An 18,112-nucleotide genomic window follows, 5' to 3' on the forward strand; every position below is an offset into this window, starting at 1 on the left:
CAAGGTCACACAACCTCATTCAGTTCTTGCAATTAATTCAAGCATCTCTATTTCTAGCCGATTTAGTTCAGTTTTCATGGTTTTTATTTTAATAAACTGATCCAGGAGAAGATAAACATATTTCATAGCAGGAAAACTAGCTTGTTTATATTAATTTCGATGTCTGGTGGGGTGACTGAAAAGAATTACAATCATATCCCAAAGCTAAATGTAGCTAAAATTAAACATAACCAGGATGCAATGTGATTTAAAAGAGTCTTCCAGCTTCAATGTACAAATCCCTCCACCTCATAACATCCCATTAATGAGGGCAAATCCAGACCAACGCTATTTACACTGTATTTTCCTGGGATTTTTGCCAAATTCCAAGGAACCAGACACAGCTACTGCATTGCCTCCAGTTTCTATATCTCCTGCTATAGATATTGGTCTGCTATTGGGTAGTCTCATATATACTATATCCAAACTATTAATTGCATACAAATAAGAATTTGGCTTTCGAATAGGACAGAGATTCGGATAGTGAATGGTGTCCACACAAAGTGACAAACTGCAGGGATCGATATTGGAAAATATTTTGTTTAAAGGGGTTGTCCAGTTTTAAGCTACTGATGGCCTCTTCTAGAGATAGGCCATCAATATCGGATTGGCGGGGAACAAGCTGCTTGAGATTCCCATTGAATTGTTGTTTACCGGTCAGCTGCATCATGCAAAGAGTTGTTTTCTGCCAGCAGACAGCCCTGTTCCCACTACAGTGGCCCAGTTGGTATTTAAGTTCAAGTACTTATTAATTTCAATGCAAACTTGACTTGCAATACCAAGTCAGGCCACTGCAATGGGAACAGCGCTGTCTTCTTCCAATAGAAATTGTCTGTATGTCCAAGTGCAGAAGTCTGGCAAACAGCTGATCATGGGTGACAAGAGCAGCGGATCCAAGCCAATCTGCTACTGATGGTCTATACTTATGATAGACCATCAAAAGGTCTTAACTGGATAACCCCTGTAAGGGGGAATTTTCAGAATCGACTTTATCACTTATCTACTGCTGGAACCCCCCACCGATCATGAGAAGAGAGGTCCTATATCTCCTTTCCTCCTCACTGCAATCCCCACAGTGAGAAGGTGCTTAAATGGAGCTGTCAGGTATAGCCGAGTCCATGTACTCTATCTCCAGCAGTCCCATTAAAATGAATTGCATGGTAGATCTCCATTCTAGCTCCTTCTCAATGCAAGGAACAGTTCTCGTAATTAGAGGTAATCTCAGTGGGACCCCAATGAGGCTTTCAGAAGTGATAAAAGTCGATCCTTGAAATACACTCTTAATATGTAAATTTGTGTGATTATATACGGTCAGCAAAAGAAGGTATGTTAATAAGCAGATGACACAGAATAAATTATTTTGCTGTACAGGCAAGTAGCATTTATAGCTATCCCACGCCTCTCAAATAGGTACATTTTTTGCTGCTCAGATAAGCATTTGACACCTCTCCCAATGTGAAAGTGCTGTACAACCATAAGAATAACACTAGTTTTCAATTTTTCTATAGGTGGACATACCAATATTTAATCTGCCTTAACCCCTTAAGGACCAGGGTGTTTTTTTTTTTATATAGGGCTATTTTTTAATATTTTTTTTTTCACTGAATTTTTGCTCGTTTTCATTTGATTAAAGGATAAAACACTTAAAAAAAGAAAAAAAAAGTAAAATTTAAAGCTTACTTCTGAAACTAGTATGCAAAAAAAATGTACAGAAATGGGTTCCTCATTTTGTTTTGGACATTTTAATAATTTGTCTCGTATTATAGGGCACATATGGCAATGGTTTAGGCTGGCATTGGGTCGTTTTCATAACTATATATATATATATATATATATATATATACACACACACACACACACACTTATTTTTTTATTTGATTCCCCTTTTTGTAACTATGCTTTTGAAAATCTATGTTCCGCATGACATCATATAAGAACTCTGGGGTGGAGACCGACCTCCCTGACTGAGGCGCGCCGCGGCCCGGCGGCACTCGAATCACCGGCCCCGACCGAGGGGGGGCTGCCGGCAGGCCGTGACCCGACGAGACACAGGGGCTGAGGCGCGGGGCCTCGGGGGAGATACCAGCGGCCCGGTGAGTAAGGGGAAGGACACAGAACCCCCCCACAGAAGACTGGATAACCCCCACCCACACATCACCCTAGAAACCGGCCACAGGGAAACCAGCAAGGGGAAAACAAAAGACACACCATACATAAGCCCCCATACGAACTGTAGACAAACCCCACCAGACCGTGGCCCGGGGCAGTGCCCCAACAACACAGCAAGGGCATAAACAAGGCCTGAGAGGAGGGGGAGAAAAAGAAAGGAGGAACACAGAAGGGTAACGCGCCTAAAGAAAAGGAGAACACCCCAAGAGGGGGGGGAGGTGGAAAAGGGGAAGAAAACGAACAAGAGGAGAAAGACAGCAGCAAAACAGAGACCCCCCAACCCTGCAGAATAGAGTGGAGGCGAGAAAGGAGACAGAAGTGAACATAACAAGAACAAAGTCCACCAGAAAAACCCAATAGAACCACTCAAACAAAAATGCAAGAATAATAACTAAACGAGAAGCCGCATCCGCACCGAAAAAACCAGCAACAAAACAATAACGAACTTGGAAACAGGGAAAAAGCAGCTCTCCGTACACTAAATCTGCATACCCACCAGAACCGAAAACTGAAATATGGACAAATATCTAAACGAACGTAGTTCAAATACTTCAACGCGAGCAACACGCCAGATAGATATAGACAAAACAAACTCAGGGGGAAAGCAGAAAAACAGACCGACCAAAAGTACAAAAGAAAAAGAGAGCAAGAATACTCAACAACCCACACCCTCCCCAAGAAACGCCTCACCCCGAGCCACAACAACATCGGACCAAAACCCTGAAACTCCGCCTCCACAAACCGCCACATCACCGATGGATAACAGTGCAGAAATGACACAGGCCACAATGGTGGCGCAAGAGGTCTCAAAAATATTACTACCATTATTTGACAACAGATTAGAGACATTGCACAAATCTATAAATTCAGCTCTATCGCAAATTACAGACAACACTCAAAGACTGACAGAGCTGGAAGCAAAGTCCCAAAACACAGACCAATCCATAGCCACCCTAGAAGCCTCATTACAAAGAAGCCGATTAGAAACCGAAGCACTCCGGGAAAAAATAGACGACCTAGAGAACAGACATCGACGCAATAATCTACGCTTTGTGGGAATCCCGGAATCGGTAACCAACGCCCAACTCTCGACATACCTAACCACTGACCTACCACAAGCCCTTCAACTCAACATGCCAAATGACCCCTTAATAATTGAAAGGGCCCACAGAATCGGCCCACCAGGAGACGGACGCAACAACCGAACCCGACCACGACCAGTGATAGCCAAATACATGCACTGGGCAACGAAAGAGGAGGTTTTACAGGCCTACAGACGACGAAAAGAACTGATAATTCAAGGAGTGAAAATCCTCATATTTCAGGACTTCTCAGCTGCAGTCTCTCAAAAACGCAAATTATTCACTCCAATTTGTCAAGCCCTACACGAACAAAACACACGTTTTCAACTGCTGTATCCCGCAAAACTTCGGGTTCAAGAAGGCAATAGAACTTTGATATTTAACAATCCGGAAGACGCAAGGAGACACCTACAACTGGAAGAAGAAGACGGAAGAGGATGAGACAGAAAGAAAAAGGGAACTGGGTCCCTGATCCCCCAACACGACCCTGATCCAAATAATGCGGATGTGGCAGCACTAATGCAAAAGAAAAGATTGCATACATGTTTTATGTTTATATAAGTTTTTCTATGTTTTTCACTATGACCCATTTGAATTCTAGGAGAGAACCCAACAGGGAGATCGAAGGGCCCCGCCGACACGGCACGACCACTATTCAGTTGCACCCACGGCTCGCTGGGACCGGGGGATGCGACGACAGAAAGGCACTCACAACGGTAAATATGACCAAAACACATACATTAACATGCCTATAGACGCAGAGACTACAGATTACCACACACCCAAAACACTACAAATTCTATCATGGAATGTAGATGGTCTTAACACACCTATTAAGCGAAAAAAAGTACTAACACACTTGAAGAGACACAAACCAGACATTGTATTCCTGCAGGAAACACATTGGAAAAAAGAGGGAAAGGGCGAGCTGAGAGCACCGTGGATAGAAACATGCTACACAGCCTCACATACATCAGCATCACGAGGAGTAGCCATCCTGATAAGGAAAAACATACCACACACGATGATACAAACCATAGCAGATCCACAAGGGAGATTCCTGGTGCTGAGGGTCAGCATAGACTCACAAACATATTGCCTGGTGAACATATACGCCCCCAACACAGACCAACCAAAATTCTATGCAACATTAACTGAACAGCTACAACCTTACCTAAACGACCACATAATCCTGGGGGGAGACTTTAATGGCATACAAGACGACTCACTAGACAGAACAGGACCTTCCACCCAACCAACCCTAACCACACAAGCGCTAATCACACTAATAGACCAACTTCACGTGTGCGACCCGTGGCGACTTTCAAACCCAACCAGCAGAGAATATACATGCTGCTCCAACGCCCATCACTCGTTTTCTCGGATAGACTTTTTTCTAATATCGAACAAAATATTCGATTGCCACCGGCAATCTATAATTCATCCGATATCTCTAAGCGATCACGCACCGATCGCAACAACATTACAACTGGTCCCCTCTCGGAGGCTGTCACGGCTGTGGCGTTTCCCCTCCTACCTACGGGAATCGGAAGAGTTTAGAGAATACATAAAACTACACTGGAATAACTACGCAGACGACAACAGCGAACACATAGACAACATAGCACTCTTCTGGCAGGCCTCGAAGGCAGTGATGAGAGGTCACATCATAAGCTACGTGTCCCACAAAAGGAAAAAATTCCAAACAGAATTCGAGGCCTTACACAGTTCTCTCTTGACAACACAAAAAGAACACATAGACGCTCAAGATGATAACTCATATCAAATATTCCTCACAGCAAAACACCTGCTAAATGAATTCGTACACACACATGCACATTGGCAAACACAACTAACAAAAAATAAATTTTATAGGTGGGGCAACAAGACGGGGCGACTGTTAGCAAACCTAACCAAACAAAGACAGCCACATAAACCAATATTAACCCTAAGGGGCACCAACGATAATACCCTGATGACAAAGCAGGAAGAGATAACCCAAACACTTTACGAATATTTTGAAAACCTATACCGGGCAGAACCAGCAAACATACAGGACATCCACAATTTTTTAGAAACTATGAGCTTGCCGAGACTCACAGAGGAACAAAAAACAGTACTGAATGCAGATATACGAGAGGAGGAGGTTCGGGACGTAATCGCAGCGGCAGCAGGGGGAAAGACGCCGGGACCGGATGGTCTCACAACAGAATATTACAAAATACTAACAACAGACATAGTACCAGTGCTGACCCAACTATACAATGCAATATACATGGAAGATACCCAAATAGAGGACTTTGGCACTTCCAGAACAATTCTACTCCCCAAACAAAATAAAGACCCGACTGACCCGCGATCATACAGACCGATCGCACTACTAAACTGCGACTATAAATTCTTATCCAAAATACTAGCAGACAGACTTCAAACCATCCTACCGTCCATACTAGACACATCGCAAAAAGGCTTCACGCAAGGACGTAGTGCCCTAAAAAACATCAGGGCCGCCATAGCGGCAACTGTGGCAGCACAAAACCCTGAAAACCCCATAACAATGCTCCTCAGCCTAGACGCTGAGAAAGCTTTTGACAAAATGGCCTGGCCATTCCTAAACGTACTGCTGAAAAAAAGAGGGTTTGGACAGACCTTTGCAAACTATATCAACACAACACAAACAAACGCCACCACAATCCTCACAGTCAATGGCCATAATACCCCCCACATCGACCTTTTTAGAGGAGCTCGACAGGGTTGCCCCCTTTCACCATTACTGTTCAACATATCAATTGACCCGCTACTCAGATTCCTAACACACACCACACTTTATACAGGGGCGTGCTACGGAGAAACAAGGATAAAGGTAGAAGCATTTGCTGACGACCTCTTACTCATAGTCAACAACCCTAGGGAAACACTATCACCCCTATTACGGGAAATAGAAAGAATAGGCAAACTCTCAGGTTACACCCTGAACCTGGACAAAACAGAAGCACTACTACTTAGAGGACCAGCGAAACCCACATGGGCAAACCAACACCCATTCAAATGGGAAAAACATTCCATACAATATTTGGGGATTCAACTCACAAAAAACCCTTCTGCACTCTACCACACAAATATTGAACCATACGTCAAAAAACTAGAAACGACCCTAAATGTATGGAAGAACTTCACGGTCTCCTTTCTGGGGAGAATCAACCTCTTAAAAATGGTAGAATTCCCACGATTACTATATATCCTGCATTCACTCCCCATATTTCTAAAATTGAAAGACATAAAGAAGATCAACTATCTATATAGAAAATTTATCTGGGGAGGGGGAAGACCACGCATTGCCCTTAAAACCCTACACAAACACAAGGACAATGGCGGCACCAACCTACCAAATATAAGGGACTATAACCTAGCAGCACAAGCAAGATTTATCCATGACTGGATTTATTCCAAGTCGCACTTTACAAACACGCCACTAGAACAAATAATGGCCAAGCCAATACAATTACAAAATGTACTCCACCAACCATACTCAGAACTGCCAAAGCAAATCAAACATAACCCCCTGATATTAGCAGCGTGGAAAGCATGGAACAAACTACGTAGAGACAGTCAAACGTCACCACACATATCCCCACACTTGACATTCATAAACAACCCCAATTTTCAGGACGGAAAACCCCACAACATCTTTTTCGAATGGAAGGCGCACGGGTTGGACTCAATAGATAAATTACTGCACAAAAAGGAAAAAAGAATCCTAAATCATACAGAAACAAAACAAAAATACCCCGAAATCCCTATTCCACTGTTCTCATACCTACAGGTCAGACACTATATCACAGGCCTTACCCCGCAGTTCCAGGAACATGACTGGACACAGGCAGGAGACACTTGGATCTCCAAGAAAACGGGAGCACGGGGAATGATATCAAAAATATACAGAGCAATAAGGAACATGAGGGAAGAAGAGGACATTGATCCAGGGGTTGGGAAATGGTCTCTGGACAACCCAGACCTCACACCTACATTAATTAAGGAATCCTTAGTATCAGCCCACAAATGCCTGCCATCAGCTAGGTTTCTGGAGATGAGACTACAGATAGTCCATAGATCATACCTCACCCCAATTAAGGGATTTTACATGGGAATTTACGACACCCCAAACTGTTTCAAATGCCAGGAACCAAACACTAATCTATATCACAGCTTGTGGACATGCCCACTGATAAAAAACTTCTGGTCCCGAATACGCGAATACACTACAACACACCTGACAAACTTCTGCCCACAAGAACCAGCGTGGGCAGTATTTGGATATCTAGACCCCAAGACATACCATTGTGCAAGGGGAGTAAGAAAGTTACTACATTTTATAGCAGCAGCAGGCCTAAAAGCCATCCTGCAGACCTGGGTGCAACCAACAGGCCCCCCATTCAGACTGTTCCTGGAAAAACTCGCATTCTTATTTCAAATGGACTGGGCGGAAACTTCATTATTTAAGGAGAAAATGGTACAAACTTTCTTCGAAACATGGGGAAGTTTCATCCAATTAATGCCACAGAGAGTAAAAGAAAAACTAAAAAATTGCTTTCACCACACCTATTGGTTCCAGGAGCAGGCGGCAGTGGGGGACACACCAATATAGGGTGAATCACTGGTCGTGCCGTGGCCGCGCGGGGTCTCCATACCTTTCGAAGATCTCCAGCACGAAGTCCAAAAGACTAAGTGTATAAATACCAATTGGGTCAAAAGTTTGGTTTAATGCAAAAGTTCTCTCCCCTCCCCCCCCCCCCCCCCCGTCCCTTCTTGCTGGACCGACCCCCTCCCTCCTCCCCCCCCCCCTTTTTTTTTTTTTTTTTGTTTGTTGTTTTTTGTTTTGTTTTTGTGAGAGTCTCTCCTTCCCTTCCTTACGTTTCGACTCCCTGACCCCTCATACCCCTCCCCAACTCTCCCAGTTATATAAAAATGTTATGTAAAAGTGAATTAGGATGACATTTTTATTTGTGAAGCCAAAACAGCAAATGCATCTGAAATGTCAAAGTTTGTCCTGATTCAATAAAAACAAGTTTCAAAAAAAAAAAAGAACTCTGGGGTACATTCACATAGTGACATTAATAAAAAAAAACAAAAACAGAAACGTTTCCACTGTGAATGGGCATCCATAGCAGCCCCATTTACAGGGGAAAACATCCCCCGAGTGTGACAGTAGTCACTAACAGAACTGATCTGGGTCTGCCAGGAACCTGCAGCACTACTATGGCAGAGAGCATCTGGTGGTCATGTGATCGCCATGTCGAATAGTGGAAGTAGCCCTTCCACTTTCTCTCTTCACTAAATAGAGGCCATTGAGTGCTGTGTAGTCTGCAAGAGAGAAGGCAGAAGCAGTTAAAATCCATTCTGTCTTCTTTGGGTCCGCGGCTGTGACCATCAGCTGAGGAACTGACCTGCCCCTGTTACATTAGTGGAGCTTTAATCCCATGCCATATTGTTACCATCAGCCAGGATTTAAGCCCAGGTCCAAGCGCCCTACATTTACAGCGCTTGGTCCTTATCGGGTTTAAAAGAGTACCAGTTACATTTTCTGACATGTCTGTTTTAATAAAGACTTCTATTCCCCATGAAAGAACAATTCTGTAGCATGTTTGCTTGGAACGGTTTTATGAGGTTGGTCCTCCTAGAAATTGCTGAAGCTGAATCTTCTCTATACCTGAATACAAGTGCACTCGTTCATGTTGCATGTATGCAATCTGCTTTACATCTAATTAGACATCTAATAGGTGAACTTGATCAGCAAAATATAAAAATGGACAACTTGTGGCCCTTTCTGCGATTCTTGTTAGCCAAACCAAGGAACTGAAACCTCATTGAACATCTACAACCATAGTGAATAAAAAGAAAGACTGCATCACTTACCGTTCTCAGGGTGCGTCTTCTTAAGTGAATCTATGAGGGTGCTTACAGCTTTCAGAACAAATATGATTTCTGTAACACGCTGTCTGAAAAATACAAATATAAACCTTCATTACTGAAAAAGGTTTTACAAATCTACAAACTGTATTCCACTACACAGGGTGTGAGATCATCATCCAGCACTAATTAGGCAGAAATTGAGATATTTATAATATGTGAATGATGCTGGATACACCATAACACAGGACAGCATAAATGGGAGAGAAGTAGTAGCATAGCTGTGTAGAAAAGAACAAAACATTTCAGTGTTCTCATAAATAGATGACATCTGGAAGAAGCACGATGATCGTAAAGTTACGGACTTTAAGGAGTTGCACCAAGATAAGTTATCGCCTGTCCAGAGGATAGGAAGAATTTGCTAATCTCAAGAACCAGGTCTCCCTCTGCCTGTCACTGGATTGATTTTTGTCTCCCTGCAGTGATACAAGAATGAATGGAGCGCTGGCTGAGCATGCACGGTCCCTTCTTCATTCATTTCAATGATAGAAATGCCCATGCACTTGGCTATCTTGGCAGTCCCATTGAAAGTGAAAAGAGCATTAGTGAGCTTGTGCTCCACCAAGTCTCCTCCTCTCTGAGAGGGCTGCAGTACGTCCGCAAGGAGGACAACAGGGGACACGGGGCCCCCGTTTTTTGGATTGTTGAAGATCTCAGTGGTGAGACTGCCAAAGATCAGCGGATAGGGGATAACTTGTGCTCTTGGTACAACTCTTTAAATTACTGCAAACAGAAAAGTGGATAGGTTATCTAAATGGAACTCCACAAGATGTACAGTACCCTCAAGAAGTTTAGAAACACCCCTTAAAATGCCAAATTAGAAAGAAATAATCCAAAAGATTGATATTTTAGATGTGTTTATTTATCTAAAAACAGCTTCTAGCTTGAAGACTCTGCTTTTATCATTCTGCAGGTACCTTTATAAGCTTGCAAATCAAGCAAGGCACAATCACTAGACTGGCCCATAGAGCGCTCGGATACACCCCTCAAATTATTTCTTCAGTTGTCAGTCCCCTGATGATATGCTTTACATCTTGTGGTCCTGTCCTTGTGTACAGAGGCTTTGGATTAGAGTTTACTCCCTTATCTATTCAGTAACGAGGTGCAACATACAAAAAAGCCCTTCTGAATATAAACAGGCCATTGCTCAAGCATGGCGAAATCCCATGACCAACATGACAAATTTCTATGAGTCTGGACTCTGGGCAGACTGTTCTTTCTTCCCAAAAGTAGGCACATGATTTCTTTGTAATTGTGACCCTTGAGCTTTGGATATATTTTATAGCTCTGCGCTACTTATCCTGGTCCTCGGCCCTGCGAGAGAAGTTTCCCTTTTTTATTCCCCTTTTCTTCTGCTTCTACTTTGCAGTCTCCAGTTTGGCTTCGGCCAGGGCATGGTATTATATGCGGCCCTTCGCAGTGTAAGGCGTTGTGCTATGTTTCAGTGAGTGCATCTGTAATATCGGAGGTCACAGCTTTGTTACTTTCGATGTATTTTGCGCCCTTGCCTATGGGTCACATGTGCACCTTTTGCCTGTATGACAGCCATGCATATGTGGTGGATCAACCTTTAAGTTTTTCGGTCAGGATACATTTGCATTCATGATGGGGCAACTACGAGGCAGGTTTCCAATTAGTGATTTGCTATTTAACCCTTTCCAATCCACTGTCTGACATCTGGAGCTGTACAGCCTTCAATCAGAATGTCTTCAATATCAGAAGACGTCTGGCAGGGTATTCTTACTAGATATTACTGGCCGCTCTGTTGTCGGGGGCCTCTCCAGCATATGTCCCATACCGCAGTACTGGCTCTAGCCAGCAGATGGCGCCATTGTGGAATGGCAGAAAGAGAAAACCTCCTAGGAAACTCTGAATCCAAAATTGGATTGCAAAGGGTTAAAACATGAAGGGTTTCCAACAAAAAAATCCAATACGGAGAACATCTACCTAATGCTGCTACATCATCTACTTAACAAGGCCATCGTGTAATAATGCCAAGTTCAATGAAGTACAGATGTCGCATTCGCTAAATTGCACTACAAGGAGGGCAACATTGCATATCTGCAGTTTAATTAGCGTAGCCACTGATTTACTTTGCACTGGAGCACCCATGTTATGTAAATTGCCTATTCCATTCAGCGCACCAGCCGAACATGTGTGCCATGACAAATGTGTGTTTAGTGAATTACATAGACTCCTCTCATTGAACCGTTGGATTAACAAGAACTACTTTTTTTGCTTTATAGGTATCGCATTGCTCAATGTAATCATGTATCAGCTTACTGGTCTGAAGGCTTGAAAACGTTTTAGTGTGTTGCTACGTTTTTGTCTTTTAACGTTGGCATGAGGGAATACAACGAGATGAAGACTTCTGCTTTATAATTTATTTCCAGGATACGTCTTAAGTATCCACAGCAGAAATGCATATTAAAATCCATACATACCTCGGCAGAGGACATTTCCCGCTCAGCCTTTCATCATCTATGTAGCGATGAAGGACATCTTGGGATCTCTTCAACAGCACAGAAAGTGCCATTCTGGAAATATATCCTTCCTGTGGTGTTGTTACTTTATTGCTAAATGAGAATTGAAGCAATGTCTCAAAGCACACTTTTGAAAACTCTTCTCGCATCCTAATGTCTATTTCAGCTTCTGCAAAACAGACACAAAGGATTTAGTGGCAATCAGAAAATAAAACCAATTCACGACCTCCAATTATAAACAGAAATCAATTACTTTTGTATACAGGCTGAGAGTACTAAAGAGGAATTGCAACAGTGTTATCATACTGTGAAAAGAATGCAGACAACCCAGCCCTTGGCAAACAGAACGTGGCTGCAAATCAAACCTGCTTCCTGATCATTCCTCAACATGTTCGCTACTAGGTAGCAAGAAAATACTTCATTTAATTCTCTGTGTTAAGGACTAATACAGAGAAATGTCTGAACTATACAGAGACTGAACACAATAGCCTATAAGGGTATTCCCACCTTAAAGGGGTTGTCCCGCGATGACAAGTTAAGTTAAACACTTCTGTATGGCCATATACATGCACTTTGTAATCTACATCGTGCATTGAATATGTGCCATACAGAAGTTATATACTCACCTTCCCTGCGCTGGCGTCCCCGTCTCCATGGTGCCGTCTAGTTTCAGCGTCTAATCGCCCGATTAGACGTGCTTGCGCAGAAGGGTCTTCTCCCTTCTGGTCGGTCCGGGCACGAGCGGCGTTCTGGCTCTGCCCCCTTCTACGCATCATCGCGTTGCTCCGCCCCGTCACGTGTGCCGATTCCAGCCAATCAGGAGGCTGGAATCGGCAATGGACCGCACAAAGCCCACGGTGCACCATGGGAGAAGACCCGCGGTGCATCTTGGAGAAAAAGAAGGAAGAAGTTGCAAAGAGGGGATTCGGGTAAGTAAATTTTTTTTTTTTTAATTTCAACACATCCCTTGGGTTTGTCCTGCGCTGAACGGGGGGGGCCTATGCAAAAAAAAAAAAAAAAAAAAACCTTGCGGCGAGGGACAACCCCTTTAAGATGGGTTGTACCAGGATTATTGGTAATAATTGGTAATAACCTGCAGATCCTGGGGGTTTTACTGCTGAAACCCACGCCAATTTAAAAAAACAGAGGTCCCATGTCACTGCACCTCCCACAGTGAGGAGGAGACCGAATGGAGTGCTGGTCATGCAAGTGCACCATGCTCCATTCATTTTCAATGGGACTGCTGAGAAACCTGCGCAACACCCGTTCAGGTATCACCGTCAGCTCCATTGAAATGAATGGAGCGCTGACTGCGCAAGCTCAACCAGTGCTCCGTTCATGCGGTAGTCAGTGCGGGGGGAGCTACAGGTGGCAAAGTGTTCTCTATTACTGAGGTCTTCCCACCTTTGACATTTATGGCATATGCCACAAATATTTGATAAGTGGAGGTCCTAGAGAAGGGACCTGCACCGTGCCAGGTGAGGGGGCTGTTGGCCAGTGCATTCAGATGGGGACTGGAGAGGTGAAAGCACATGGCTACGGCTCTCTCCATTCACGTCTATGGGAGTTACAGACACAATAGAGCGAGGCTGCTTGGTCCTTTCAGTGATTCTCATAGAGGTGAATGGAGAGAGTCGTTGACCTGCTCCACTACCACTCCATTCATCCCACGTAGAAATGCAGAAGCTGGCAGAAGCCCTGTCTTGTGGATAATGTAGTTGTGGGTCTAGAAGGAGCATATGCAGCGAAATAAATACCTTTAAGTATTGCATGCTGAATGTAGTGTCAAAATCAAGAGAAATATTGCTTGGTAACAGCTTAAAAAATTTTTTTTTCGAGAAGGCTTTGTTCATAACTGTGTTGGAGCCTCCAGGACAGACTTATCACAAAACAGAGCAGCATGTTGCACCATTTCATCTGAAACAATGCTGGGCAGCCCAACAGAGCCCACTATAATCAGAAGAGGTCTATCGGGTGCCATCTGCCAGCATATGCCGAATCTGGTTAGGTTGTTTGGTTCCGAAGATGAAGCTTAACAACGGAAATAGATACCGGAGATGTGACTAAGGTCTAACATGTATGTCCACAATGACAAAGCATGTAACCTTGTGTATACAGTATTTTCCAGCTAATGATGTATCTTCTCTAAGACTGGCTGTTTTTTTGTATTAAAGGGAAATTCCAGCCATAAACATATATGGCATATCTATAGGAAATGGAATAAAAGGTTTGGCTAGGTCGTGGCCTACCCACTGAACAGAATGAGGGTACTTTGTGGCTGTAAGAAAGTTGGACAAAGGAAAGAATAGGAGAATCTGCATGACACTGTTTTTACAAGAATATGCTGGTGATCTCCTAGTTTTGCCTGACTGCAGAAAGACCCTCCCACAACTCGCCAATCAGACATTACTGCCATAAATGTTGATCACCGAAATAAATGCTTAAAAGGTTACAGTCCAATTAGGGTATACGGACATTATACCAGTCAGAGGCGAGAGTTACTGCTTGCAAGATTGTCTCACACACTGGTGAACTTGAACTCTCCTGGATTTACATGGATGACCATTCATTCATTTATATCTGACTGGTCAGGTCCAGTGCATGCCACTAGAAGCCAGACCAGCAGTAATCAGCTGCTTGCAGTAGCGCCTCCAATATAAAAGAGGTTATCTGTGACGACAACTCCTTTAACCCCTTGAGTGGCACGCCCGGAAATTTTCCGGGACGAGCTCCACTGCTCATAGCGATATAGCCCGGTAGATTTCCAGGTTATGTATCACTATGGGAGCTGCAGAGCACAATGCCACAAGCTGTGACATTGTGCTCTGCCTGCACAGTCCCACAGAGAACAAAGCAGGACATTGGGAAGCAGGAAGATATTGCCGATCTGCCGGCAATCTCCTGCTTCTAATGTCCTGCTTTGTTTACAGGTTGCTATAGAGACCATCGGCTTGTCAGAAGCAAGCCGATGGTCTCTGTTGCAGGGAGAGCTAGTGCTTGGCTGTCAGAGGACAGCCAGGCACTAGCTCTTACAGCAGAGATCAGAGAAAACCTCTGATCTCTGCTGTGTTAACCCTTTACATGCTGCAGTCTATGTGACTGCAGCATGTAAAGGGCTGTCACCATGGGACCCCCCCCCCCCTGCAGAATGTGATCAGGGAGTCCTGATGGGTCTCTGTGGAAGTCCCCTAAAGGGACAAAAAAAATTTTCAAAAAAGTTTAAAATTATTTAAAAAAATTAAATAAAATTAAAAACACTTGTCTCCCTTTACTTTGTGAAAAATTAAAAATAAAATTACACATGTGGTATCCCTGCGTCGTAATGACCCAAAGAAGGAAGTTAGTACATTATTTAACCCCTTAAAGACACGGTCCCTTTTTTTCTTTTCCCATTTCTTTCTCCCCACCCCGTTTAAAAAAAATCATAACTCCTTTATTTATCCATTGCCGTCGCTGTATGAGGGCTTGTTTTTTGCGGAATGAGTTGCATTTTAATGGTGCCATTTAAAGTACCATATAATGTACTGAAAAACTTTTACAAAAATCTAAGTGGAGTAAAAGGAAAGAAAAATGACATTCCGCCATCTTTCAGTGTGTCTTGTTTTTACGGCGCACAAACTGCAACAAAAATGACCTGATAACTTTATTCTGTGGGTCAGTGCGATTACTATGATACCAAATGTGTATACTTTTTTTTTTTTTACTGTAGCACTTGTATTTTTTTTCAAAGACATTTAATTTTTTAAAATTATTTTCTGCTGCGTCTTCTGCGCGCAATAACGTTTTTACTTTTCCATAGACGTACTTGAGCGAGGGCTCATTTTTTGCGGGACGTCCTGTAGTTAACGTTGGTATCATTTTGGAATACATGTGACTTTTTGATCGCTTTTTATTATTTTTTCTGGGAGACAGGGTGACTGAAAAAGTGCATTTCTGGCGGGGTTTTTTTTTGGACTACGTTCACCGTGTGGGGTAAATAATGCACTATTTTGATAGATCAGACATTTATGAACGCGGCGATACCAAATATGTATTTTTCTTTTATGATTTAGATTTTTTTATTATAGATATGGGAAAGGAGGGTGATTTAACTTGTATTACTTTTTTTCCCTAATCTCCCTACAAATTTTTTCACAAAAGTTATGCAATACATTATATATACCCAAAAATGATGCCATCAAAAAGTACAACTTCTCCAGCAAAAAACAAGCCCTCACATGGCCATGTCAATGGAAAAATGAAAACGTTATGGCTCTTGGAACACGACTGCAAAATTAGTTGAAATTAAATGATTGGCCCATTAAAAAAAAACCTGCCCTGATGGGCACGACAGGGGGGGTAAGAAACCCGCCACTCAAGGGGTTAATGAGCACATACCATTCATTATGCATATAATGATCAAGAGGTGATTAAAAACCAGTCATGCGTTCTCTTCTGTCACGGACACACATGGCTGCACTACTATTCAGAATAATGACCTCGACCATCCGACATCAGGAGACTTCATTATAGGGTTAGAGGATTTCAACTTTACTTGTGGGTTTCACGATCCTTTTATATGGGATGAGCTGTTGAGCAAATGATGCCGGACTGGTCGCCCTAGTGATGCTCTTTCCCATGCTTTTGCACAGTAATGAGCATCGTTGCCTGAATGAAGGTGGAGCGGGCCGGGGATCATTCTGACCCACTCATCTCCATTCAGAGTGTACATAAGCGAACGTCTGTTTACACGAAACGATACATTGTTCCGTTTTCTGCATGTAGAAACTGAATGATGAATGAGAAGTGAAGGACTTCTCATTCGCAGAAGCATGGGAATATGAATGATAATCGTTCAGTGTAAGCACAGCATAAGTTTTAGGCTGGGATCACACGGGACGTATTCCCGGCGGAAATCTCGCAGTTTGGCCGCAGCGAAAAACTGCGAGATTTCTGCCGGGAAAGTGCTGGTTCAAAACCTGCGGCACTCAGGTTTTGAAGCAGCTTGATCGCACACTTTTCCGCTGCGGCCGGCACTTCCATAGAGGAGTGTGGCCGCAGCGGGAAAAAAGAATGGACATGCTGCGGCCAGTGAATCCGCGCGGCAACGCCGGCTTTGCCGCGACGGATTCGCCATTCTGTGTGGACATGGCTGGCTAACCCCAGGATTAGCGGCCGCAGGCTGATTTGTCGCCCTGTGTGAACCCAGCCTTACAAGCTCATTGAGTAGTTGTTTATAATTAACCAACTCATTTCAGACAAAGCAGATTTTCCTACACTAAGCCAAGATTGCAAGGGCTCATAGGTGTCAGAATGATAGATACCTCCACAAATGAGCCCATTTTAAAAAAGACACCCCTTAATGTATTCACTGAGAGGGGTCAGGAGTATTTTGACAACACAGTTTCTTTTCCAGAATTAATGCAATTTAGAGGAGAAAAAAAAAAATTAATATTTTTGCAAATATGTGAGTTAAAAGACATGATTTTTTTTTCTGTAGTGCACATGAAAATGAGGATTTACACACTAAAATGAATACTGCCGTTTGTCCTGTGTCCAGAAACATACCCATTGTGGCCCTTATCTTATGTCCGTATGCACAACGGGGCCCGAGAAGAGCAGCCGGTGGCTTTCAGAACAGACATTTTGCTTGAAGGTGTTTTATGCCCCATTGCACACTTGTAGAGCTCTTGAGCGCCAAAACGATGGAGAACCCCCACAAGTGACCCCATTTTGAAAACTAGACCCCCTTAACGAATTCATCTAGAGGTGTACTGAGCATTTTGACCCCACAGTTTTTGAATGAATCTGAGCAAAGCAGAAGGAAAAAATTGCGATTGTTTTCAAAATGACACAATTGCCAGATGGGTGCATGCGCTGATGTTGGGGAAAGGCCTGCGAATAAAGATCCCATCAGGGGACATCGACAGAGGCCTTACCTAAGAGGCCTTAGGTAAGTAATTTCACCTCCCCTCATGAATCGAATCCGTGATGGGAGGTGAAACTTTAACTTTCTATTGTAAACCGGCGATCACGTAGCCCCTGCGAAATCTCAAGGCTGTTTGGCAGCCAGGAGCAGGGAGATTTTAAATTACCCTGGCAATCTGCGACTTTTGCACATGCGTCTGCCATTTTGGCAGTGGGCGCATGCGCAGAAGCCGTGGTGAGGTCTGCGGATAAATCCAGGGGTATTAGGTACATAATTTTATCTCCCCTCATGAATATGATCGGATCCATCAGGGCAGCTGAATCTTTAACTTTTAATTGAGTTTCATATGATCGCCGGCATTCGGCAGCCAGCAGCATGCTGCTGTCACATCCACAGCTTGCAAGAGGGTTTTAATTCCCGCAGGGAGCATATTTTTACGTCCCTGGGGATTAAATCCCAGCAAG

The 18,112-nt window shown here is 43.4% G+C and overlaps 1 protein-coding gene across 2 annotated transcripts in view; it reads right to left on the minus strand.

The window, feature by feature from the left end:
* MON2 (MON2 homolog, regulator of endosome-to-Golgi trafficking) overlaps positions 1-18,112 on the minus strand; it is a 124,547-nt gene that overhangs the window by 11,795 nt on the left and 94,640 nt on the right. For both annotated transcript variants that reach the window (XM_066591480.1, XM_066591479.1), the window contains 2 exons: positions 11,702-11,909; positions 9,204-9,286 (listed from right to left, as the gene is read on the minus strand). In XM_066591480.1, the coding sequence (XP_066447577.1) occupies positions 9,204-9,286; positions 11,702-11,909 (291 nt within the window). The remainder of the gene's footprint in view (positions 1-9,203; positions 9,287-11,701; positions 11,910-18,112) is intronic.

This window comes from Eleutherodactylus coqui, chromosome 2 (assembly GCF_035609145.1).
Source record: "Eleutherodactylus coqui strain aEleCoq1 chromosome 2, aEleCoq1.hap1, whole genome shotgun sequence".
Taxonomy (NCBI): domain Eukaryota; kingdom Metazoa; phylum Chordata; class Amphibia; order Anura; family Eleutherodactylidae; genus Eleutherodactylus; species Eleutherodactylus coqui.